The 23,578-nt window shown below is 41.7% G+C and overlaps 1 protein-coding gene across 1 annotated transcript in view; it reads right to left on the bottom strand.

Annotated features, from left to right (window-relative positions):
- SCN1B (sodium voltage-gated channel beta subunit 1) overlaps positions 1–23,207 on the bottom strand; it is a 64,897-nt gene extending 41,690 nt beyond the window's left edge. Inside the window, exons 1-2 of the mRNA XM_077260183.1 lie at positions 22,812–23,207; positions 12,139–12,588 (exon numbers count right to left, since the gene is read on the bottom strand). Of these exons, the coding sequence (XP_077116298.1) occupies positions 12,139–12,178 (40 nt within the window). The 5' untranslated portion in view covers positions 12,179–12,588; positions 22,812–23,207. The remainder of the gene's footprint in view (positions 1–12,138; positions 12,589–22,811) is intronic.
- Positions 23,208–23,578: the final 371 nt, after the last annotated feature.

Below are 23,578 nucleotides of genomic sequence, written 5' to 3'. Positions count from 1 at the left end.
CACAGTACAGGGATAATGCACACAGTGATGTCACAGTATAGGGATAATACACACAGTGATGTCACAGTACAGGGATAATACACACAGAGATGTCACAGTACAGGGATAATACACACAGTCATGTCACAGTACAGGGATAATACACACAATGATGTCACAGTACAGGGATAATACACACAGTGATGTCACAGTACAGGGATAATACACACAGTGATGTCACAGTACAGGGATAATACACACAGAGATCTCACAGTACAGGGATAATACACACAGTGATGTCGCAGTACAGGGATAATACACACGGTGATGTCAGAGTACAGGGATAATACACACGGTGATGTCACAGTACAGGGATAATGCACACAGTGATGTCAAAGTATAGGGATAATACACACAGTGATGTCACAGTACTGGGATAATACACACAGAGATCTCACAGTACAGGGATAATACACACAGTGATGTCAGAGTACAGGGATAATACACACGGTGATGTCACAGTACAGGGATAATGCACACAGTGATGTCACAGTATAGGGATAATACACACAGTGATGTCACAGTACAGGGATAATACACACAGAGATGTCACAGTACAGGGATAATACACACAGTCATGTCACAGTACAGGGATAATACACACAATGATGTCACAGCACAGGAATAATACACGCAGTGATGTCACAGTACAGGGATAATACACACAGTGATGTCACAGTACAGGGATAATACACACAGTGATGTCAAAGTATAGGGATAATACACACAGTGATGTCACAGTACTGGGATAATACACACAGAGATCTCACAGTACAGGGATAATACACACAGTGATGTCAGAGTACAGGGATAATACACACGGTGATGTCACAGTACAGGGATAATGCACACAGTGATGTCACAGTATAGGGATAATACACACAGTGATGTCACAGTACAGGGATAATACACACAGAGATGTCACAGTACAGGGATAATACACACAGTCATGTCACAGTACAGGGATAATACACACAATGATGTCACAGCACAGGAATAATACACGCAGTGATGTCACAGTACAGGGATAATACACACAGTGATGTCACAGTACAGGGATAATACACACAGAGATGTCACAGTACAGGGATAATACACACAGTCATGTCACAGTACAGGGATAATACACACAATGATGTCACAGCACAGGAATAATACACGCAGTGATGTCACAGTACAGGGATAATACACACAGTGATGTCACAGTACAGGGATAATACACACAGTGATGTCAAAGTATAGGGATAATACACACAGTGATGTCACAGTACTGGGATAATACACACAGAGATCTCACAGTACAGGGATAATACACACAGTGATGTCAGAGTACAGGGATAATACACACGGTGATGTCACAGTACAGGGATAATGCACACAGTGATGTCACAGTATAGGGATAATACACACAGTGATGTCACAGTACAGGGATAATACACACAGAGATGTCACAGTACAGGGATAATACACACAGTCATGTCACAGTACAGGGATAATACACACAATGATGTCACAGCACAGGAATAATACACGCAGTGATGTCACAGTACAGGGATAATACACACAGTGATGTCAGAGTACAGGGATAATACACACGGTGATGTCACAGTACAGGGATAATGCACACAGTGATGTCACAGTATAGGGATAATACACACAGTGATGTCACAGTACAGGGATAATACACACAGAGATGTCACAGTACAGGGATAATACACACAGTCATGTCACAGTACAGGGATAATACACACAATGATGTCACAGCACAGGAATAATACACGCAGTGATGTCACAGTACAGGGATAATACACACAGTGATGTCACAGTACAGGGATAATACACACAGTGATGTCGCAGTACAGGGATAATACACACGGTGATGTCAGAGTACAGGGATAATACACACGGTGATGTCACAGTACAGGGATAATGCACACAGTGATGTCAAAGTATAGGGATAATACACACAGTGATGTCACAGTACTGGGATAATACACACAGAGATCTCACAGTACAGGGATAATACACACAGTGATGTCAGAGTACAGGGATAATACACACAGTGATGTCACAGTACAGGGATAATGCACACAGTGAGGTCACAGTACAGGGTAATGCACACAGTGATGTCACAGTACAGGGTAATGCACACAGTGATGTCACAGTACAGGGTAATGCACACAGTGATGTCATTCTGTGGTGCTTATTATGAATTGACCTGTCATTGTGTCGGCTTAGCTACATAAGATGGACTGAGACAATAATGGAAACTGAAGGTTTCTGGCCATATGAATGTTTTCAATGCTGCCACTTGGGGTCCCTGGTTGCCCCTCCTATAATACGGATGCACCATGCACTGGGGGCCACATACTCTGTGCAGTATTATACGGTGCCCATGCAGATAAATGCAGGTCCGTGTAATACCAGAACCCTTCCGGCGTGGGAGGCTTTGCAGTGGTTTTCTGCAGCGACGCTCATTGTATAAAGCTTCTTAACCAAACAGTCCAGCCGCGCTCCACAACAGAGGTGACATTTCTCCGTAATTACTGATTGTGGCATCAGAAAGAATGAAATCAATGACCTAATTATTGCATTGTGATTTCTGCTCTTACTTCCCGTGTTACCCCTGTAATTACCCGCTGACATGAGTGCGGGGCCTGCCGCTCGGCCGTACTGCACAACTTGGAGCCGGCTGCTAGTGCCCCCATTGTGCTATACAGTAACTGCATTTTCTCCGGCCTCCTTCCTACAGCAAAGGAAATCGGATTTTTCGTAGGATCGGAAATTGCATTTTGCTTTTCCCCATCCCTGCTGTGCATGAAGCAGCGCGTCTGCTCCGGAGCCCTCCCTTATGCTGCACTCGCTCCCCTCCCCGTCCATCCCCATCCCATCAGGGCTCTGGGATTCTCTTTCAGGAGATCTGCAAGTTCAGCATTTCCTTCCTAGTACTAAAGCTAGAGAACCACAATGAAGCCTGTGAGGCCATTAGAAAATAGAGAGGTCGATGGAAAAAATCCTGAAAATACAGGAGGAACTACAACTCCCATCATGGCCGACCACTGGACGTGACCATAGCACAATCCTATTACAGTCAGTGGCAGCTCATGGGTAAAAGGAGCCGCAGAGTCTCATAAATGGAGGCGCATTGACCTAACATAGATAGGATGTGGGTAGATGACTTTGGGTAATCACTCCCTAATTCCACAGAGTAAATACCACCATCATCTCTAATATCATCAGTGACGTGAACAGAAGAAAAAAATCCTCACTGCAGCTACTCAACCTCCAGAAGGGGGCCGGAGTAGGGCGCAGTTATATGGAGGCCCCCTATGACTGCTTTTGGCCGGGAGGTTTTTGAATGATGCTGCGGGGTTGTGATAGGTGGATGGTGGAGAGGGAGGAGCTTCAAGGAGGGAGGATTTGTGGGGAAAGTGCGGGAAAACCGCCATTCTTTTCTGCATGCCAGAGGAGCCAGACCTGCCCACCCTCCCCTTTGTTTTTTGTCTGAGGGGGTTTTTTTTACAGGGGGGCTGTCATGTGTTTATGTATGTATGTATATACATATTTTGTGTGAGTTTTGTAAAAAAAAAAAAAAAAGGGGGGATATGTGGATTAATGTATATTTTATAGTTATGATGGTAGAATGTTAGGTATAATTTTGCGGATCTTTAGTTGTTTTATTGTCACAGTGGCAGTGCGGTGGGGGGTGGGGGTTCTTGGAGTTGACGCTGATTGGTAAGGGGAAGGAATTGGAGCATAATTACTGGCAATTGAAAATGGTGTGGGGTTTGACCTGGCATTTTGGTATGGGCTCTGGACAGGGTTTTACCCTGGGAGCTGTTGGTGGTTTTTCTCTTCCCGGATCGGGAAGTACGGTGCCCTCGAGCTGGTGATGTACGGCTGAGGGTAACATGGTGGTTTATCATCATTTTTTGGGGGTTTTGCCAGATCTTTTAGCTCCAAGAACCCTCCCCTCGAATTTGTATACTGATTGTATTACTGTTTATGTTATTTTGTTAATAAAAGTTGGCCATTGTGGCCAAAATATCCAAATGATATAAATGGTTGTGTGTTTATTAATGGAAGGAGGGGGATGAGACGGTATGGCAGTGGTTTGGCGGTATTTAGGATTATGGCCGAAGATAAAACCGTACTCGGCGTACGCGGTCATGATCTACCCCAGATGTTACAGAGAGCACCAGCCCATCTACCTTCTGACACTACATGTAGACCAACCAGAAGATGGCACTGGTTGAGGACCATGAACCAGGACCATCAATACTAAGTACGAAGAGTCAATTGTTGCCCAGAGACCACTCAAATCTCAGGAAACCTCAGATGAACCACTTAGCTGGACTATGGGTCCAATGGTCTACTGGTCACCTGTCCATCCACCTTCTGAAACTATATGTAGACCAACCCGAATATGGCACTGGTGGAGGACCATGAGCCAGGACCACCACTACTAAGTACAAAGGGTCAATTGTGGCCCAGAGATCACCCAAATCTCAGGAAATCTCAGAGGAACCACCTAGCTTGACCATGGGTCCAATGGTCTACTGGACACCTGTTCATCCACCTGCTGACACTATATGTAGACCAACCAGAAGATGGCACTGATGGAGGACCATGAGCCAGAACCACTACTAATAAGTACAAAGGGTCAATTGTGGCCCAACAACCACCCAAGTCTCAGGAAATCTCAGATGAACCACTTAGCTGGACTATGAGTAGTACCAAGGGGGTCCAATGGTCTACTGGGAATGGGCACCTGTCCATCCACCTTCCATCAAAACATGTAGACCAACCAGAAGATGGCACTGGTGGAGGACCATGAGCCAGGACCATCACTACTAAGTACAAAGGGTCAATTGTGGCCCAGAGATGACCCAAATCTCAGGAAATCTCAGGTGCAACACTTAGCTGGATCATGAGTAGTACTAAGGGGATTCAATGGTCTACTGGGCAAGGGCACCTGTCCATCCACCTACCAACACTACATGTAGATGAACTGGAAGATGGCACTGTTGGAGGACCATGAGCCAGGACTATCACTATTAAGTCCAAAGGGCAAATTGTGGCCCAGAGACCACCCAAAACTCAGGAAATCTCAGATGAACCACTTAGATTGACAATGAGTAGTACCAAGGGGTTCCGATGGCCTACTGGTTACCAGTACATCCACCTTCCAAAACTACACGTATGCCAACCAGAAGATGGCACTGGTGGAGGACCATGAGCCAGGACCATCACTACTAAGTACAAAGGGTCAATTGTGGCCCAGGGATCACCAAAATCTCAGGTGCAAAACTTAGCTGGACAATGAGTAGTACTAAGGGGATTCAATGGTCTACTGGGCTTGGGCACCTGACCATCCGCCTTCTGACACTATATGTAGACCAACCAGAAGATGGTAATGTTGGAGGACCATGAGCCAGGACCATTACTACTAAGTACAAAGGGTCAATGGTGGCCCAGAGACCACCCAAATCTCAGGAAATCTCAGATGAACCACAGCTTGACAATGAGTAGTACCAAGGGGGTCCGATGGCCTACTGGGCACCAGTCCATCCACCTTCCCAAACTACATGTATGCCAACCAGAAGATGGCACTGGTGGAGGACCATGAGCCAGAACATCACTACTAAGTACAAAGGGTCAATTGTGGCCAAGAGACCACCCAACTCTCAGGAAATCTCAGATGAACCACTCAGCTGGACCACAAGTAGTACCAATGAGGTCCAATGGTCTACTGGGTACCAGTCCATCCATCTTCTGACACTATGTGCATCTCATCCAGAAGATGGCACTGGTGGAGGCCAAGTCAGGGGGCCAATGGTCTACTGGACATAAGGGCAGCTTGGATGTGTTCATGGTCCCATAGACCTGTAATTAGCAACACCAGTGGAAATTCACCTGTTTTGGAGGTAGAAGTGGTCCCTTTACCTCTTGGGTCCCTGTGTGGTTGCAGAGGTTGCATCAATGATGTGTCCATCCCTGAATAGATCCCTTTGCTCCAAAGGTTGAAGATCACCTTAAAATAAGCATCACTGAGAGTCCGAGCAATTCCAAACCTGCCAGTCACTGTCATATCTGACCTGCTTCTTTAATGGAGCAGAGGATATTAGTCTTTGCCAGCTCTCAGTTTACTTTTCTCTGGATTTCATCCAATCATCATAAAATACACAAAAACGCTCGCACGCGATGAGTAAGCGAAGATTGCGGAGCGCAACACTTCAGTCTGACTTCTTAGCAGGGCTCCTTATATAATATACCTCAAACAATGAAAAGTCTTCACATTCAATGCTACTCGCAGCTGAGATTCTGTTGCAATGTATAAATCAAGACAATCCTCTATGAGGAAAACACATAATTAGCATATCCTGAGAAATTTCTGTAATGTATCAGTCCAGACAAACCTCTGTGAGCAAAAAATATTGGCGGCACAAATCTCTCTCTATACTAATCGTTTGTTAAAATGTATCAATGTAGACAATCCTCTGTGAGCTAAATACAATGTATCGCTGTAGACAATCCTGTGAGCTAAATACAATGTATCACTGTAGACAATCCTCTGTAAGCTAAATACAATGTATCAATGTAGACAATCCTCTGTTAGCTAAATACAATGTATCGCTGTAGACAATTCAGTGAGCTAAATACAATGTATCACTGTAGACAATCCTCTGTAAGCTAAATACAATGTATCAATGTAGAAAATCCTCTGTAAGCTAAATACAATGTATCAATGTAGACAATCCTCTGTGAGCTAAATACAATGTATCACTGTAGGCAATCCTCTGTTATCTAAATACAATGTATCACTGTAGACAATCCTCTGTGATCTAAATACAATGTATCACTGTAGACAATCCTCTGTGAGCTAAATACAATGTATCACTGTAGACAATCCTCTGTGAGCTAAATACAATGTATCACTGTAGACAATCCTCTGTGAGCTAAATACAATGTATCACTGTAGACAATCCTCTGTGAGCTAAATACAATGTATCACTGTAGACAATCCTCTGTGATCTAAATACAATGTATCACTGTAGACAATCCTCTATGAGCAATATACAATGTATCACTGTAGACAATCCTCTGTGAGCTAAATACCATATATCACTGTAGACAATCCTCTGTGAGCTAAACACAATGTATCACTGTAGACAATCCTCTGTGAGCTAAATACAATGTATCACTGTAGACAATACTCTATGAGCAATATACAATGTATCACTGTAGACAATCCACTGTGAGCTAAATACAATATATCACTGTAGACAATCCTCTGTGAGCTAAATACAATGTATCACAGTAGACAATCCTCTGTGAGCTAAATACAATGTATCACTGTAGACAATCCTCTGTGAGCTAAATACAATGTATCACTGTAGACAATCCTCTATGAGCAAAATACAATGTATCACTGTAGAAAAACCTCTGTGAGCTAAATACAATGCATAAATGTGGACAATCTTCTATGAGCTAAATACAATGTATCACTGTAGACAATCCTCTGTGACCTAATACAATGTATCACTGTAGACAATCCTCTGTTATCTAAATACAATGTATCACTGTAGACAATCCTCTGTGAGCTAAATACAATGTATCAATGTAGAAAATCCTCTGTGAGCGAAATACAATGTATCACTGTAGACAATCCTCTGTGAGCTAAATACAATGCATAAATGTAGACAATCCTCTGTGAGCTAAATACAATGTATCAATGTAGAAAATCCTCTGTGAGCGAAATACAATGTATCACTGTAGACAATCCTCTGTGAGCTAAATACAATGCATAAATGTAGACAATCTTCTATGAGCTAAACACAATGTATCACTGTAGACAATCCTCTGTGAGCTAAATACAATGTATCACTGTAGACAATCCTCTGTGAGCTAAATACAATATATCACTGTAGACAATCCTCTATGAGCAAAATACAATGTATCAATGTAGACAATCCTCTATGAGCAAAATACAATGTATCACTGTAGAAAACCCACTGTGAGCTAAATACAATGTATCAATGTAGACAATCCACTGTGAGCGAAATACAATGTATCACTGTAGACAATCCTCTGTGAGCTAAATACAATGTATCACTGTAGACAATCCTCTGTTATCTAAATACAATGTATCACTGTAGACAATCCTCTGTTATCTAAATACAATGTATCACTGTAGACAATCCACTGTGAGCTAAATACAATGTATCACTGTAGACAATCCTCTGTGAGCTAAATACAATGTATCACTGTAGACAATCCTCTGTGAGCTAAATACAATGTATCACTGTAGAAAACCCTCTGTGAGCTAAATACAATGCATAAATGTAAACAATCTTGTATGAACTAAATACAATGTATCAATGTAGGCAATGCTCTGTGAGCTAAATACAATGTATCAACGTAGACAATCCTCTGTGACCTAATACAATGTATCCTGTAGACAATACTCTGTTATCTAAATACAATGTATCACTGTAGACAATCCACTGTGAGCTAAATACAATGTATCACTGTAGACAATCCTCTGTGAGCTAAATACAATGTATCACTGTAGACAATCCTCTGTGAGCTAAATACAATGTATCACTGTAGACAATCCTCTGTGAGCTAAATACAATGTATCACTGTAGACAATCCTCTATGAGCAAAATACAATGTATCACTGTAGAAAATCCTCTGTGAGCTAAATACAATGCATAAATGTAGACAATCTTCTATGAGCTAAATACAATGTATCAATGTAAGTAATGCTCTGTGAGCTAAATACAATGTATCAACGTAGACAATACTCTGTGCCCTAATACAATGTATCCCTGTAGACAATCCTCTGTGAGCTAAATGCAATGTATCACTGTAGACAATCCTCTGTGAGCTAAATACAATGTATCACTGTAGACAATCCACTGTGAGCTAAATACAATGTATCAATGTAGACAATCCTCTGTGAGCTAAATACAATGTATCACTGTAGACAATCCTCTGTGAGCTAAATACAATGTATCACTGTAGACAATCCTCTGAGAGCAAAATACAATGTATCAATATAGACAATCCTCTGTGGGCTAAATACAATGTATCAATATAGACAATCCTCTGTGGGCTAAATACAATGTATCAATGTAGACAATTCACTGTGAGCTAAATACAATGTATCAATGTAGACAATCCTCTGACAGTAAAATACAATGTATCAATGTAGACAATTCTCTGAGATCTAAACACAATGTATCGAGGTAGACAATCCTCTGCGAGATTAATACAATATATCAATGTGGACAATCATCTGTGAGCAAAATACAGTGTATCAATGTAGACAATCTTCTGTGAGCTAAATGCTATGTATCAATGTAGAAAATTCTCTGTGAGCTAAATACAATGATTCACTGTAGACAATCCTCTGTGAGCTAAATACAATGTAAAATGTAGCCAGTTCTCTGAGATCTAAACACAATGTATCAAGGTGGACAATCCTTTGTGAGCTAAATATAGTGTATCAAGGTAAATAATCATCTGAGATTAATACAATGTATCAATGTAGAAAATCCTCCGTGATTAAAATGCAATGTATCACTGCAGACAATCCTCTGTGAGCTAAATACAATGTATCAATGTAGACAATCCTCTATGAGTTAAACACTTCATCAGCACGTATCTCTCTCCTGACTATAAAGCTTGTTACAATGTATCAGTCTAGACACTCCTCAGTGAGCAAAATGCATCACAAGCCTCTATCCTTTCCAAATAGCTTTTTACAATGTATCAGTACAATCCTCTGTGAGATAAATATCCTGTAACAAAGTATCAGGGCAGAAGAGTGATTGAGTTTAGCTCAAAGAGGATTGTCTGCATTAATACATTGTAACAAGTTAGAGCATAGGAAATATACTTTATCCTGCTGTCTGCCACTGAATGGGGATCTTCTTGTTTATACAGAGGTGATGAAAAACTCAACCAGGTAACAGGGCAGGAGAGAGATTTTGTCTGATGTATTTATTTCATAGAGGATTGTCTAGACTGGATACAACTGTAACAAACCCTCAGCTTTTCTGCTTGCGTCCTCTTTATACACCCGAAACCCAAAAGGCCCCATTATAAGTCGTTTGGGGCATCATCTGTGAAGTGTCGCATCCACTGACAGTCTGCAGAGATAAATTAATAAATGATAGAATTAGACAGTTGTCAAAGTTACTGCAGAACACTGGCACGTCCTGGCTTTATGGTAAGCAGGACCCCCAATGATCCCTCCAAGTTCAATTACCTCATAAAATACATTGTGAGGTCATAAATATTAGCAGAAGGCGATGATGTCACTGCGCCACATTCCCCACAGCTATGTATAACATTATTTGCATTCTCCAATGCTGCAAAATGTCAGAGCGGTCACCGATCACAAGCCGCTCAGTGTATTATTATAACCTAATATTCCCCCCCCCCCCCACCCAACCACAACCCCCAGTCAGCAAAAACGAGTCCTCCAGATGGCCAGAAAGAAATAAAACCTTCCCCAACGTCCTATTACACAACCTAAAACCCGCACAAGCGTGTCCTATACACCGCACCCTGGCTCTTGTATACCCATGTGCAGGGAACTGTTACATTGTTTATTGTTTACTGTAAATATTGTTAAATTCATCATCAGTTTAATTGATTTAAAGGGGAACTCCACCAAAAGTTGTTTATTCGACCACGTCATAGAGATCTGTTGGAAAATTTGGAACCCAATGCAAAAACAATATATGGGTCCTTGCAGTCCAATAGCTTTATTAATAATAATAATAAAAATAATATTATTTATATAGCGCCAACATATTCCGCAGCACTTTACAAATTATAGAGGGGACTTGTACAGACAATAGACATTACAGCATAACAGAAATCACAGTTCAAAACAAATACCAGGAGGAATGAGGGCCCTGCTCGCAAGCTTACAAACTATGAGGAAATGGGGAGACACGAGAGGTGGATGGTAACAATTGCTTTAGTTATTTGGACCAGCCATAGTGTAAGGCTCGGGTGTTCATGTAAAGCTGCATGAACCAGTTAACAGCCTAAGTATGTAGCAGTACAGACACAGAGGGCTATTAACTGCATAAAGTGTATGAGAACATGATGCGAGGAACCTGATTATGTGTTGTTTTTTTTTCGCTTTTTTTTGAATGGGTCACACAGGGATAGTTAGGTTAATGCGTTGAGGCGGTAGGCCAGTCTGAACAAATGCGTTTTTAGGGCGCGCTTAAAACTGTGGGGATAGGGGATTAATCGTATTAACCTGGGTAGTGCGTTCCAAAGAATCGGCGCAGCACGTGTAAAGTCTTGGAGACGGGAGTGGGAGGTTCTGATTATTGAGGATGCTAACCTGAGGTCATTAGCGGAGCGGAGGGCACGGGTAGGTTGGTAGACTGAGACCAGAGAGGAGATGTAGGGTGGTGCTGAGCCATGGAGTGCTTTGTGGATGAGGGTAGTAGTTTTGGATTCTGGAGTGGATGGGTAGCCAGTGTAATGACTGGCACAAGGTAGAGGCATTGGTGTAACGGTTGGTGAGGAATACGATCCTGGCAGCAGCATTCAGGACAGATTGGAGCGGGGAGTTTGGTAAGAGGGAGGCCGATTAGTAGGGAGTTACAATAGTCCAGACGAGAATGAATAAGTGAAACAGTAAGAGTTTTTGCAGAGTCGAAAGTAAGAAAAGGGCGAATTCTAGAAATGTTTTTGAGATGCAGATAGGAAGAGCGAGCCAGTGATCGGATGTGGGGGGTGAATGAAAGCTCGGAATCAAGGATGACCCCAAGGCAGCGGGCATGTTGCTTTGGAGTAATGGTGGAACCGCACACGGAGATGGCAATGTCAGGCAAAGGTAGGATAATAGAGGGAGAGAACACGAGGAGTTCAGTTTTTGACAGGTTCAGTTTCAGATAGAGGTTTGAAGGTAGACGTGACCTTCTTACCTCTTGGGCCCCTGTGAGGTTGTACAGGTTGCACAGGTTGCACCAATGGTATGTCCAACCCTGGTGCTATGGGATAAAAGTAGAATTACCCTTTAAATAGAGAATTGACCAAAAGTAGAAGGAGGTCACCCACCTGCCGTGAGGCAAATAAGCATAGTCATCCAGTAGTCCATGGCTTGTCCTGGGTGTTCAGGAAGTCTTCTCCTTCTTAAGACGCGGTATATTCCTTCTCCCCTTCTCCGCTGTCTTCTTACATTTCCAGCCTCCTTATAACACTACTTTATAAGATTTCTCCTCCCGTCCTCACTTCTTTCACGCTTCTCTTCGTCTTGTTACTTTCCACCCTGTAAAGTCTCGGACTCCTCCGACCCCCCACTTCTCTGATTCCTTTTCTAGAAGATGACACTTGATCTCCCCCCAAGCTGATCATTCCAAGGGGGGCTAATTTTAGATTAGGATGGAGGCTGCAGCCAGTCCCGCCACCCCTGCCTGCAATGTTGGGAAGACGCCACCACCAGGCACTTCTTAAAGGGATGAGTACGTCTTGGAATCTGGAGACGTTTTCTTCAAGATTGAAGAATATCTGGAGAGAAGAAGACATTAGTTTTACTAAAATGTAACAGGAAGAAGAACAGCTGGCACTGAGACAACTTCTAATGCTCCACGTTCATGGCTGCGGATAATTATCCGGCTACGGAAATGACCTTCTGATTGGAGAAGATTCTGTCTGAATATGCTCAGAACTCATTTATCGATTTATCAAAATTATCTGAAATATACCTCCTGTCTCAGATGCTCATTTCCTCCATACTTTACACTGCAGCACTGCTTGTTCACAAGCTCAAGTGAAAATCAGCGCATGTACATCAGAGCGTCATTACAGCAAGTACATGATCAAGTATTTGCTATCACTAACACAAACACTTATTGAGTTCTAGATAGTCTAGAACACACCTTCTGTCTCATCTGCTCCCCATACTTTATCCAGCAGCATTGCTTGTTCACAAGCTCAAGTGAAAATCAGCGCATGTACATCAGAGCTTCATTACAGCAAGTACATGATCAAGTATTTGCTATCACTAACACAAATACTTATTGAGTTCTAGAAAGTCTAGAACTCATCTTCTGACTCATCTGCTCCCCATACTTTGCACTGCAGCACTGCTTGTACACAAGTTCAACTGAAAATCAGTGCATGTACATCAGACTTTCATTACAGCAAGAACATGATCAAGTATTTGCTGTCACTAACACAGGTACTTATGGAGTTCTAGGTAGTCTAGAACTCACCTTCTGTCTCATCTGCTGCCCATACTTTACACTGCAGCACTGCTTGTTCACTAGTTCAACTGAAAATCAGCGCATGTACATCAGAGTTTCATTACATCAAGTACATGATCCGGTAATTTCTATCACTAACACAAATACTTATTGAGTTCTATATAGTCTCGAACTCACCTTCTGTCTCATCTGCCCCCCCATACTTTATCCAGCAGCATTGCTTGTTCACAAGTTCAACTCAAAATCAGTGCATGTACATCAGCGTTTCATTACAGCAAGTACATGTTCAAGTATTTGCTATCAGTAACACAAATACTTATTGAGTTCTAGATAGTCTAGAACTCACTGTCTGTTTCATCTGCTCCCCATACTTTACACTGCAGCACTGCTTGTTCACAAGCTCAATTGAAAATTAGCGTATGTACATCAGAGTTTCATTACAGCAAGAACATGATCAAGTATTTGCTATCACTAACACAAATACTTATTGAGTTCTAGATAGTCTAGAACTCACCTTCTGTCTCATCTGCTCCCCATACTTTATCCAGCATCATTGCTCGCAGTGCATGTTGAGCAGAATTTTATTACATTAAGGATAAATTATGAATAAAATATCACGAGGTAACTACCATAGCTAAACCAAATGGCTCCGGAGTTTCCCTTTAAGCAATTTCATTAAAAGGGGTGTTGCCATCTTTTTAGTGGGGGTCTAATCTCTGGGACTTCTATGAAGGGGCTGTAGGCATATTTGCCAAATGTCCCAGGTCTTGCTCAGGTTCTTCCCCAAAACCATCACATCCTTTCTGGTAATGCCTCTGACCCCATTCTGAAAAACTGCATTTGGGTGGGTTTTACATAAAACGTGACCCCCTTTCTTGTTTGGTGTCCGTGGAAAACTGGGGACAGTTGGCAAGTTTGGCTGCAGATCTGGTGTAAGCACTGTGCCGACTGTGTGACAGAACATTTTACACGTCTAAAGTATTTATATACAGTATCTGTACAATATACTGAATGCATGCCTGCGGTGTTACTTCTGACCACTAGAGGCCACAGCAGGGCCAGGACAGGATGAGATTATTACAGGAAGGGGCCAGGACGGGGGAAGGACATTATTATAGGAAGTGGCTAGGACGGGGGACATTATAACAGGAAGAGGCCAGGATGGGGGGACATTATTACAGGAAGGAGCCGGGATGGGGGACATTATTACAGTGAAGGGGCATTATTACAGGAAGGTGCCAGGATGGGGGACATTATTACAGGAAGGGGCCAGGATGGGGCCATTATTACAGGAAGGGGCCAGATTGGGAGGACATTATTACAGGAAGGGGTTAGGACGGAGGGACATTATAACAGAAAGGGGCCAGGTTGAGCGGACATTATTACAGGAAGGGGCCAGGGGGACATTATTATAGCAAGTGGCTAGGACAGGGACATTATTACAGGGAGGGGCCAGGATGGGGGACATTATTATAGGAAGGGGCCAGGACAATGACATTATTACAGGAAGGTGCCAGGATGGGACCATTATTACAGGAAGGGGCCAGGTTTGGAGGACATTATTACAGGAAGGAGTCAGGATGGAGGGACATTATTACAGAAAGGGGCCAGGTTGGAAGGACATTTTTACAGGAAGGGGCCAGGACAGGAGGACATTATTACAGGAAGGGGCCAGCCAGGATGGAGGAACATTATTTCAGGAAAGGGCCAGGACAAGGGGACATTATTACAGGGAAGGACAAGGATGGGGGACATTATTACAGGAATGGATGAGGACGGGAGGACATTATTACAAGAAAGGGTCAGGACAGGGACATTGTTACAAGAAGGGGCAAGGATGGGGCCATTATTACAGGAAGGGGTTAGGACGGGCGACATTATTACCTGGAGGGTGAATATGCATGATTTTATAAGTTCCTATAAAGCTATAAGTGCCCATACATCTGACCCACATTCAGCAGAGGACCCAGGTCCAAATTTTGCCCCAGGACCCATCGGAGTCTAATTAAAGCACTGGTGCCCAATAACTTCATATAATGCCTTAGTGCATTCATCCTCTTTTTTCCTTTCGAGCATGACTTTCGCGCCCATCTGGTGCTGCCACTCAGTGCCTGGTGATGAGCATTTTGCTGTAGTAGCGCAGCACTTTCATTCATCCGCCCCCTTGCTTTGAGCTTTGCACACCAGGTCTGCTCACTATAACTGTAGTAAATGGAGGGATTCCTCGCTGCCGGGTTTTCTGCATTCACACTTCACGTCTGCCTACATAGAGTTCTCCTTGGAATCGGGGGGCACATAGCTGGCACTTAGGGGGCTCAATAAGTGCACTAGAAATAACATATAGGCTTATATGTATATAATGTATGTCACTCATGCTCCGTTCAGGGCATATATATATATGGGAATAAGCCTCAATGCAACAGTCAATTATTGCATCTCAAGGGGACCATCCCCCGGACAGGACCATCATCCTGGAAACACAAAATAATCTAGTGTTCAAAGGAGGTTGTTGTCATAAATGAATATATTTAAAAACAATTTAGCAAGTTATTCCTTATCACAATCCTTATCTATTTATTTTTTTTATTGAGATCTTGGTGTTATCACATTGAACACTGGGGCTTTTTAAACTCTAATTTCTTGTTTCAGGAAATGCACTCGCACATTAGCAGCAATAGATATCACATGCTATTGTATAGAAGCATCTAATGAGCATGTGCAAGGGAAATTGTGAATGAAGAAAAGCTGTGACATCACCTGTTGTGAATGCTGGATCCTGTGTTATCTACTGTATATAGAGGCGTTATCAGTCATTGTACAGGAGGAGGAGGCGAGCTGTGACATCACCTATTGTGAATGGTGGATCCTGTGTTATCTACTGTATATAGAGGTGTTATCAGTCATTGTACAGGAGGAAGAGGTGAGCTGTGACATCATCTATTGTGAATGGTGGATCCTGTGTTATCTGCTGTATATAAAGGTGTTATCAGTCATTGTACAGGAGGAGGAGGAGGTGAGCTGTGATATCACCTATTGTAAATGGTGGATCCTGTGTTATCTACTGTATATAGAGGTGTTATCAGTCATTGTACAGGAGGAGGAGGTGAGCTGTGACATCACCTATTATGAATGGTGGATCCTGTGTTATCTACTGTATATAGAGGTGTTATCAGTCATTGTACAGGAGGAGGCGGTGAGCTGTGACATCACTTATTGTGAATGGTGGATCCTGTGTTATCTACTGTGTATAGAGGTGTTATCAGTCATTGTACAGGAGGAGGAGGTGAGCTGTGACATCACCTATTGTGAATGGTGGATCCTGTGTTATCTACTGTATATAGAGATGTTATCAGTCATTGTACAGGAGGAGGAGGTGAGCTGTGACATCACCTATTGTGAATGGTGGACCCTGTGTTATCTGCTGTATATAGAGATGTTATCAGTCATTGTACAGGAAGAGGAGGTGAGCTGTGACATCACCTATTGTGAATGACATCATGTGATTAAGCAGTGATGAACTGAATCCTGTGCAGCATGTCCTCCATGGCTGCCCTACCAGTAAGGTTGTCCTCCCATGGGGCATTGGGATATAACCTCCAGCAGGGTCCGCATGTTCCTCCATCTTTCGCCCCTCCTCACTCTATAACTATGACCCTGTAGAGATCTCCTTTAATCACCAGAGCAATTGGATCACCCTTCCCTTCCTGGCACCCTCTCCCTCCGTTGATCTCCGTTCTTCGTCTTCCTCTTTCTGACTCCCTCCCGGGGGACGGTTCATGTAATTATGACACAATCCTTAATCATCTTTCCCATAATGAAGCTGAATATTAATTAATTGCCATTTTCTGTATCACTCTCTCCTGACATTTCCCTGGATTTGTAGTGATCTCTTCTCCATCTGTAATTTGCTTTTATTTAGTGTTTGGTTTTTTTGAGTCACGTTTTGTCTTTTACTCCAATCACATCCAGAGCTGCATTCAGAACTCTTCAGGTTGCTCTTTCAATAGGATTGCCTACATCATGTTGTCTGCTCCAGTTGCATCCAGAGCTGCATTCAATATACTGCAGCTCAAATGCATTGCTTCCCTATTTGCAACAGACATTGAATGTGCAGGGATAGCGAAGGACATATAATTATAGAAACCAATGGATAAAGTTTTTTACTCACTGATCCACCCTTCAGTTTAATATGGCTGTGGTTTCCACTATGTGACTCTCCGGTTGTCAAGCTCACAGCATGCATAGGAATTGTATTTTCCATCCACGGGATACAGAACATCACTGTTTAGTTCTCACTAACCCACATTCCTATACTTTTAGTCACTGATTCAACTTTCCAGCCTGTACAGTATGAGCTGCTTCCTTATTTATATTTTACACACTGACAGTATTGATTGGCTGAGCATCTCATATAAAGTGACATCACCACTCTGGGCAGAGTGATGTCACTAATCATAACCCATCGGCATTAGACCTCATTATACTGCCCCGACACTCACCCCAGGTCCCAGGAAAGATTTAATGGTACTGATTAAGTCTTACTCCAATCAACATTACGTAACAAAGCAAAACACTAATGAGTATGTTCCAAAAGTAAAATAGAAAAATATAACATACAATAAAATCTTACTCACTGATCCACTTTCCAACCAGTATAGTTTATCCATCAACTTCAACAGGAAGCTGATGGAAACCAATGCACAATCTGCACCAAAACTTGGAAAACATTCATGTACACTTGATACGACTGCTGTCCTAACTGCCGGTAGCTGGTGCTATAATACATCTTACTCACTGATGCACCTTTTTCCAGTATAGTTTTTCCACCAGTCTCTGACTACAGATATGAAAAGAAGCTTATGGACCCAAAATGCTACTGAAACATTCATGTACTACCGGTAAGATTGATGTCACCCAGATAACAATCGCTAGTGACTAAAGTACATCTTGTTCACTGATCCACCTTCCCCCAGTATATTTAATCTATCAATTCCTGACTATAGACATGAGAGAAAGAATTTGGACTACAATGCAAATTCTGCACCTTAAAACCATCCCATACTATCGATAGGACTAATGTCTAGCATCAAAAGTACATCTTACCCACTGATCCACTTTACACTCAGTACAGTTTATCTGTCCTGACTAAAGTCGTGACAAAAACCTTTTGGACCAGAATGCAAATTCCGCACCCTGAAATGTTCTCGTAATATCAATAGCACTGGTGTCTCCCAGATATTCATCAAAAGTAGATCTTACTCACTGATCCACTTTCCAACCAATATTTATATGAGACATGAGAGAAAGCTTTTGGACTGCAATGCAAATTCTGCACCCTGAAACACTCACGATAGCACTAATGTCTCCCAAACACCCATAGCTGGAATCAAAAATAAACCTTACCCACTGATCCACTTTCTACCCAATACAATATATCCATCAGTCTCAAACTGGAAACATAACAAGAAGCTTTTGTACCAGAGCTCCAATTATTATATATTATAGATAGTACTGGTGTCCTATTTGGACTGCAGGACATGGGCACATTTACGTCCATGACTGGTATCGGCACCGGCAAATCTTGGCAGAAGCGAGTGCCCACTGGGCGTCCATGTGATATGCTGGGGTACACAGGGCACCCACTCCAATTAAGGGTGTAGCTTGCGCTCAGTTCTCACCCCTTTGTAATGGTGCAATCTACACCAATGTCCTAAACTCCTCAGCGCCCCCTGTAATACGTATGTGCGGTGCACAGTTCCTGGACTCCCATCATCTCCATTACCCCATGATCTGTAGTCCACCCTGAAAATGTACCCAAATCGGCACACTAGGGGAATACAGTGCGACTCCATGGAGCCCCGCTTGTCCTGGCTGTGCCGCTGCTCTACTGCGCCGAGGCCCGGGGTTGTTTTTCTACAGATTGAGTCTGGACAATAATAGATATCGAACACAAAGCAAATCTAATAATTGTGCTCTGTCACGTCTGAGGGCAGATCCGATGGCTAAAACTAAAAAGACAGGTCAGCCGCAGGGTTTGACGGACAATCAGTGCTGCACAGCACCACCGACAAGCCTTTAAAGGGACATTATCACTAAAGTGTATCCATTCACTGTGCAAACCATTGCTTTCTGTTATCAGCCATCTCAGCAGCCTTGTTTAATAAACCCTAGAAAGTTCCAGAGGTAAAGCAGTATGGGGGTGTGGAGGTGGCAGCTGTACTTGAGCCCTGATTCTTAATAGGGCCTAAAGGTCTCCCAATAGTCCTCCGTACAGTATAATGCACTCTCTATAGGCCTCCATATAGTTTAATACACCCCATAGTCCTCCATACAGTATGGAGTATATACTATATACAGTGTATACTATATAGAGGACTGTGGGGAGTGTATCATATTAAATGCACTCCCCATACTTCTTCATATAGTATAATGCATTCCCCATATTTCTCCATGAATCCATATAGTATAATGAAGCCCGTTGTCCTCCATACAGTATAATTCACTCCTCATAGTCCTCTATATAGTATAATGCACTCCCCATAGTCCTCCATACAGTATAATGCACTCCCCACAGTCCTCCATACAGTATAATGCACTCCCCATAGTCCTCCATATAGTATAATGCATTCCACATAGTCCTCCATATAGTATAATGCACCCCCATGGTCCTTCATATAGTATAATGCACTTACTATAGTCTTACATATAGTATAATACACCCCCATAGTCCTATATATAGTATAATGCACTCTCCATAGTCCTCCATATAGTATAATGCACTCACTATAATCTTACATATAGTATAATGCACCCCTATAGTCCTATATATAGTATAATGCACTCTCCATAGTCCTCCATATAGTATAATGCACACACTATAGTCTGACATATAGTATAATGCACTCACCATATTCATCCATATAGTATAATGCACTCCCCATAGTCCACTATATAGTATAATGCGCTCGCCATAGTCCTCCACACGTTATAATGCACTCATAGTCCTGTGTATAGTAATGTATAATGCCATGGCACAGATTTTGCAATGAGGCCCATGAGCTCTAAGTTACATCATGCTTCCATCTACCCAGCAACCAAAGACGTCTTCCAAGGACTAAACAACAGGAAGTTGTTGATGCAGCAGCTAAATGCTTCCTCCATAAGCTGTAGTCTGAAATCCCTTCTCTTCCACTTTCTCCTGCTGTTTGGAATACCATCGCCTCTTATCTTAGGCCCTGAGTGGATGTGATAATAAGTATCATCGTCTACACCCATGTACATAATATTCTGTATAGTAATGCCATCCCTCCATAAGTGTTACCTATGTATCATCACTATTATATTCTGCATCATTACTAGCAGTCAGTATGTGGTTAGTATTCTACAGTATGTATCATTAGTATTACACTGTGTATAATTATACGATTTATCATGACTTCTATACACTGCGTGGTTACATCATGTATTGTTATTAGTATATAATATGCCATTATATTATTATTCTGTAACACTTATTATACTGTATATAATTATGTATAATTACTATTACCCTATGTGATTATATTATTATCTATCATTGTTAATAAACTGTGATTATATTACTTCTCTTTATTAGTATGGAATATGTGATCATATTGTTATTATTTTATTATCATTCTGAATGTTCTTGTAATAAGTAACACTTATACTGTATATAATTATTATTATTATTACTATGTGATTATATCATTACTCTGTATGTATCATTATTATACAGTGTGTGATTATTATTACTATGTAATGTGTATCACTATTATTAAGTAGCATTATACAGTTTATTACTCTGTATATCAGTGTATTACATATCATGACTGCTATACGCTGTGGTTGCATACAATATTTTTTACTTTGTATCATTGTATTGTATCATTACTATTATGTATTGTTATACAGTATTTGTTACTTTGTATCACTGTATTATATCATTACTACTATGTATTGTTATACAGTATTTGTTACTTTGTATTATTGTATTACATCATTACTATTATGTCGTTATACAGTATTTGTTACTTTGTATCACTACATTATATATCATTACTATTACGTATTGTTATACAGTATTTGTTACTTTGTATCATTGTATATCAGTACTATTATGTATTGTTATACAGTATTGGTTACTTTGTATCACTGTATTACATATCATTACTATTATGTATTGTTATACAGTATTGGTTACTTTGTATCACTGTATATCATTACTATTATGTATTGTTATACAGTATTGGTTACTTTGTATCACTGTATATCAGTACTATTATGTATTGTTATACAGTATTTTTTACTTTATATCACTGTATATCAGTACTATTATGTATTGTTATACAGTATTGGTTACTTTGTATCACTGTATATCAGTACTATTATGTATTGTTATACAGTATTGGTTACTTTGTATCACTGTATATCAGTACTATTATGTATTGTTATACAGTATTGGTTACTTTGTATCACTGTATATCATTACTATTATGTACTGTTATACAGTATTGGTTACTTTGTATCACTGTATATCATTACTATTATGTACTGTTATACAGTATTGGTTACTTTGTATCACTGTATATCAGTACTATTATGTATTGTTATACAGTATTGGTTACTTTATATCACTGTATATCATTACTATTATGTATTGTTATACAGTATTGGTTACTTTGTATCACTGTATATCATTACTATTATGTACTGTTATACAGTATTGGTTACTTTGTATCACTGTATATCAGTACTATTATGTATTGTTATACAGTATTGGTTACTTTATATCACTGTATATCATTACTATTATGTATTGTTATACAGTATTGGTTACTTTGTATCACTGTATATCATTACTATTATGTATTGTTATACAGTATTGGTTACTTTGTATCACTGTATATCATTACTATTATGTATTGTTATACAGTATTGGTTACTTTGTATCACTATATTATATATCATTACTATTATGTATTGTTATACAGTACTGGTTACTTTGTATCACTGTATATCAGTACTATTATGCACTGTGGTTACATTATGTATTGTTATACAATGATACAAAGTAATAAATCCTGTACAGTAATGATATATAATACAATGTCTTATTACAAATCATTGCTACATAATTATAATAATTTTATTTCCATAGCGCCAACATATTCCGCAGCCCTTCACAGTTCAGTGTGTGTGACCCCTCCCGTGACGTGGGCAGCGGTGAGACCCCCGATACACTTGCAGTCCCTCCTCGGAGTTGGGTTTGGTGCAGACACTGCAGATAGTTGTGTGCACACCGCAGTGCAGCCACGACACCCGGACCCGGTGCCCACGTCAAGCCCCGTTCCGTGACCTTGTCGCTCCCTGACCTGTGACCTCCCCACAGGAGCCTTGCCCCTCCGCCCCGCCATGACTTCCCCGGTCCTCACATCTGGCCATTGTGGCCTGTGTCTGCCCATCCCCGGTGCATGCTGCAGGGTGGCCATTGCATGTGATACTTGCCTGCTGCTCTGCTCCGTGGCCGGCCTCTGTGGGCTGCTGATGGAGTGCTGGCGGCCGGTCCCAGGTGCAGACGGTTTGCAGCCAGGTAACCGTCTCCCGGTAAGGGATTTCCTATAATTGCCGTAATGTTGTCCAAGCAACGCAATGCGGAGTAATTCCTCGCTGTTTCCCTGGGAGACAAGTCTAGTATGTGTCTCCCTCCCTATATGTATCCCCCCCTAGCTGTCCTGTCCTCTTCCTCCCATCCCCCACCCGCCAGTCTTGCATCTTCTCCCACCCTGCACTGTCTTCTCCTTTTTCCTCCGCCTGTCACTTTCTCTCTCTTCTTGCTGCCTCTGTCATATCTCCCATTCTCTGCCTCCTCCCTCCTCTTCCTCTTACTCTCACTGCTGCATTGATGAGGGAGACTGATTGAGAGAGAGGACTAGTGGAGACCTCACATTGGGGGCTGGCTTGGGGGTTGGAGCCTGTGCACATTAGTATGCAGGGCAGGTGCTGTCCATGGTGCTGATGATCATTCTGCAGCCAGAAATGTGCAGGGAAATGGGGACAAACTTGGGCTGATGGGGGCGCTGGCGTCCCTGCTGCCCGGATCATGGGGGTTGTAGTATAGCGCCACTATACAATGCAGTGATCCGCGCTGTGTCAGTCTTCACTGCACTGCTATTCTTTATATAGAGCATAGTGAGGGCTATCTGCACGGATTACTATATATTTAATACATATTATTAACTCGCTACAATGTAGCAAACCGCATAGAACCCAGG

This window comes from Ranitomeya variabilis, chromosome 4 (assembly GCF_051348905.1).
Source record: "Ranitomeya variabilis isolate aRanVar5 chromosome 4, aRanVar5.hap1, whole genome shotgun sequence".
Classification (NCBI taxonomy): Eukaryota; Metazoa; Chordata; class Amphibia; order Anura; family Dendrobatidae; genus Ranitomeya; species Ranitomeya variabilis.
This window is presented reverse-complemented; position numbering and strand designations above follow the sequence as displayed.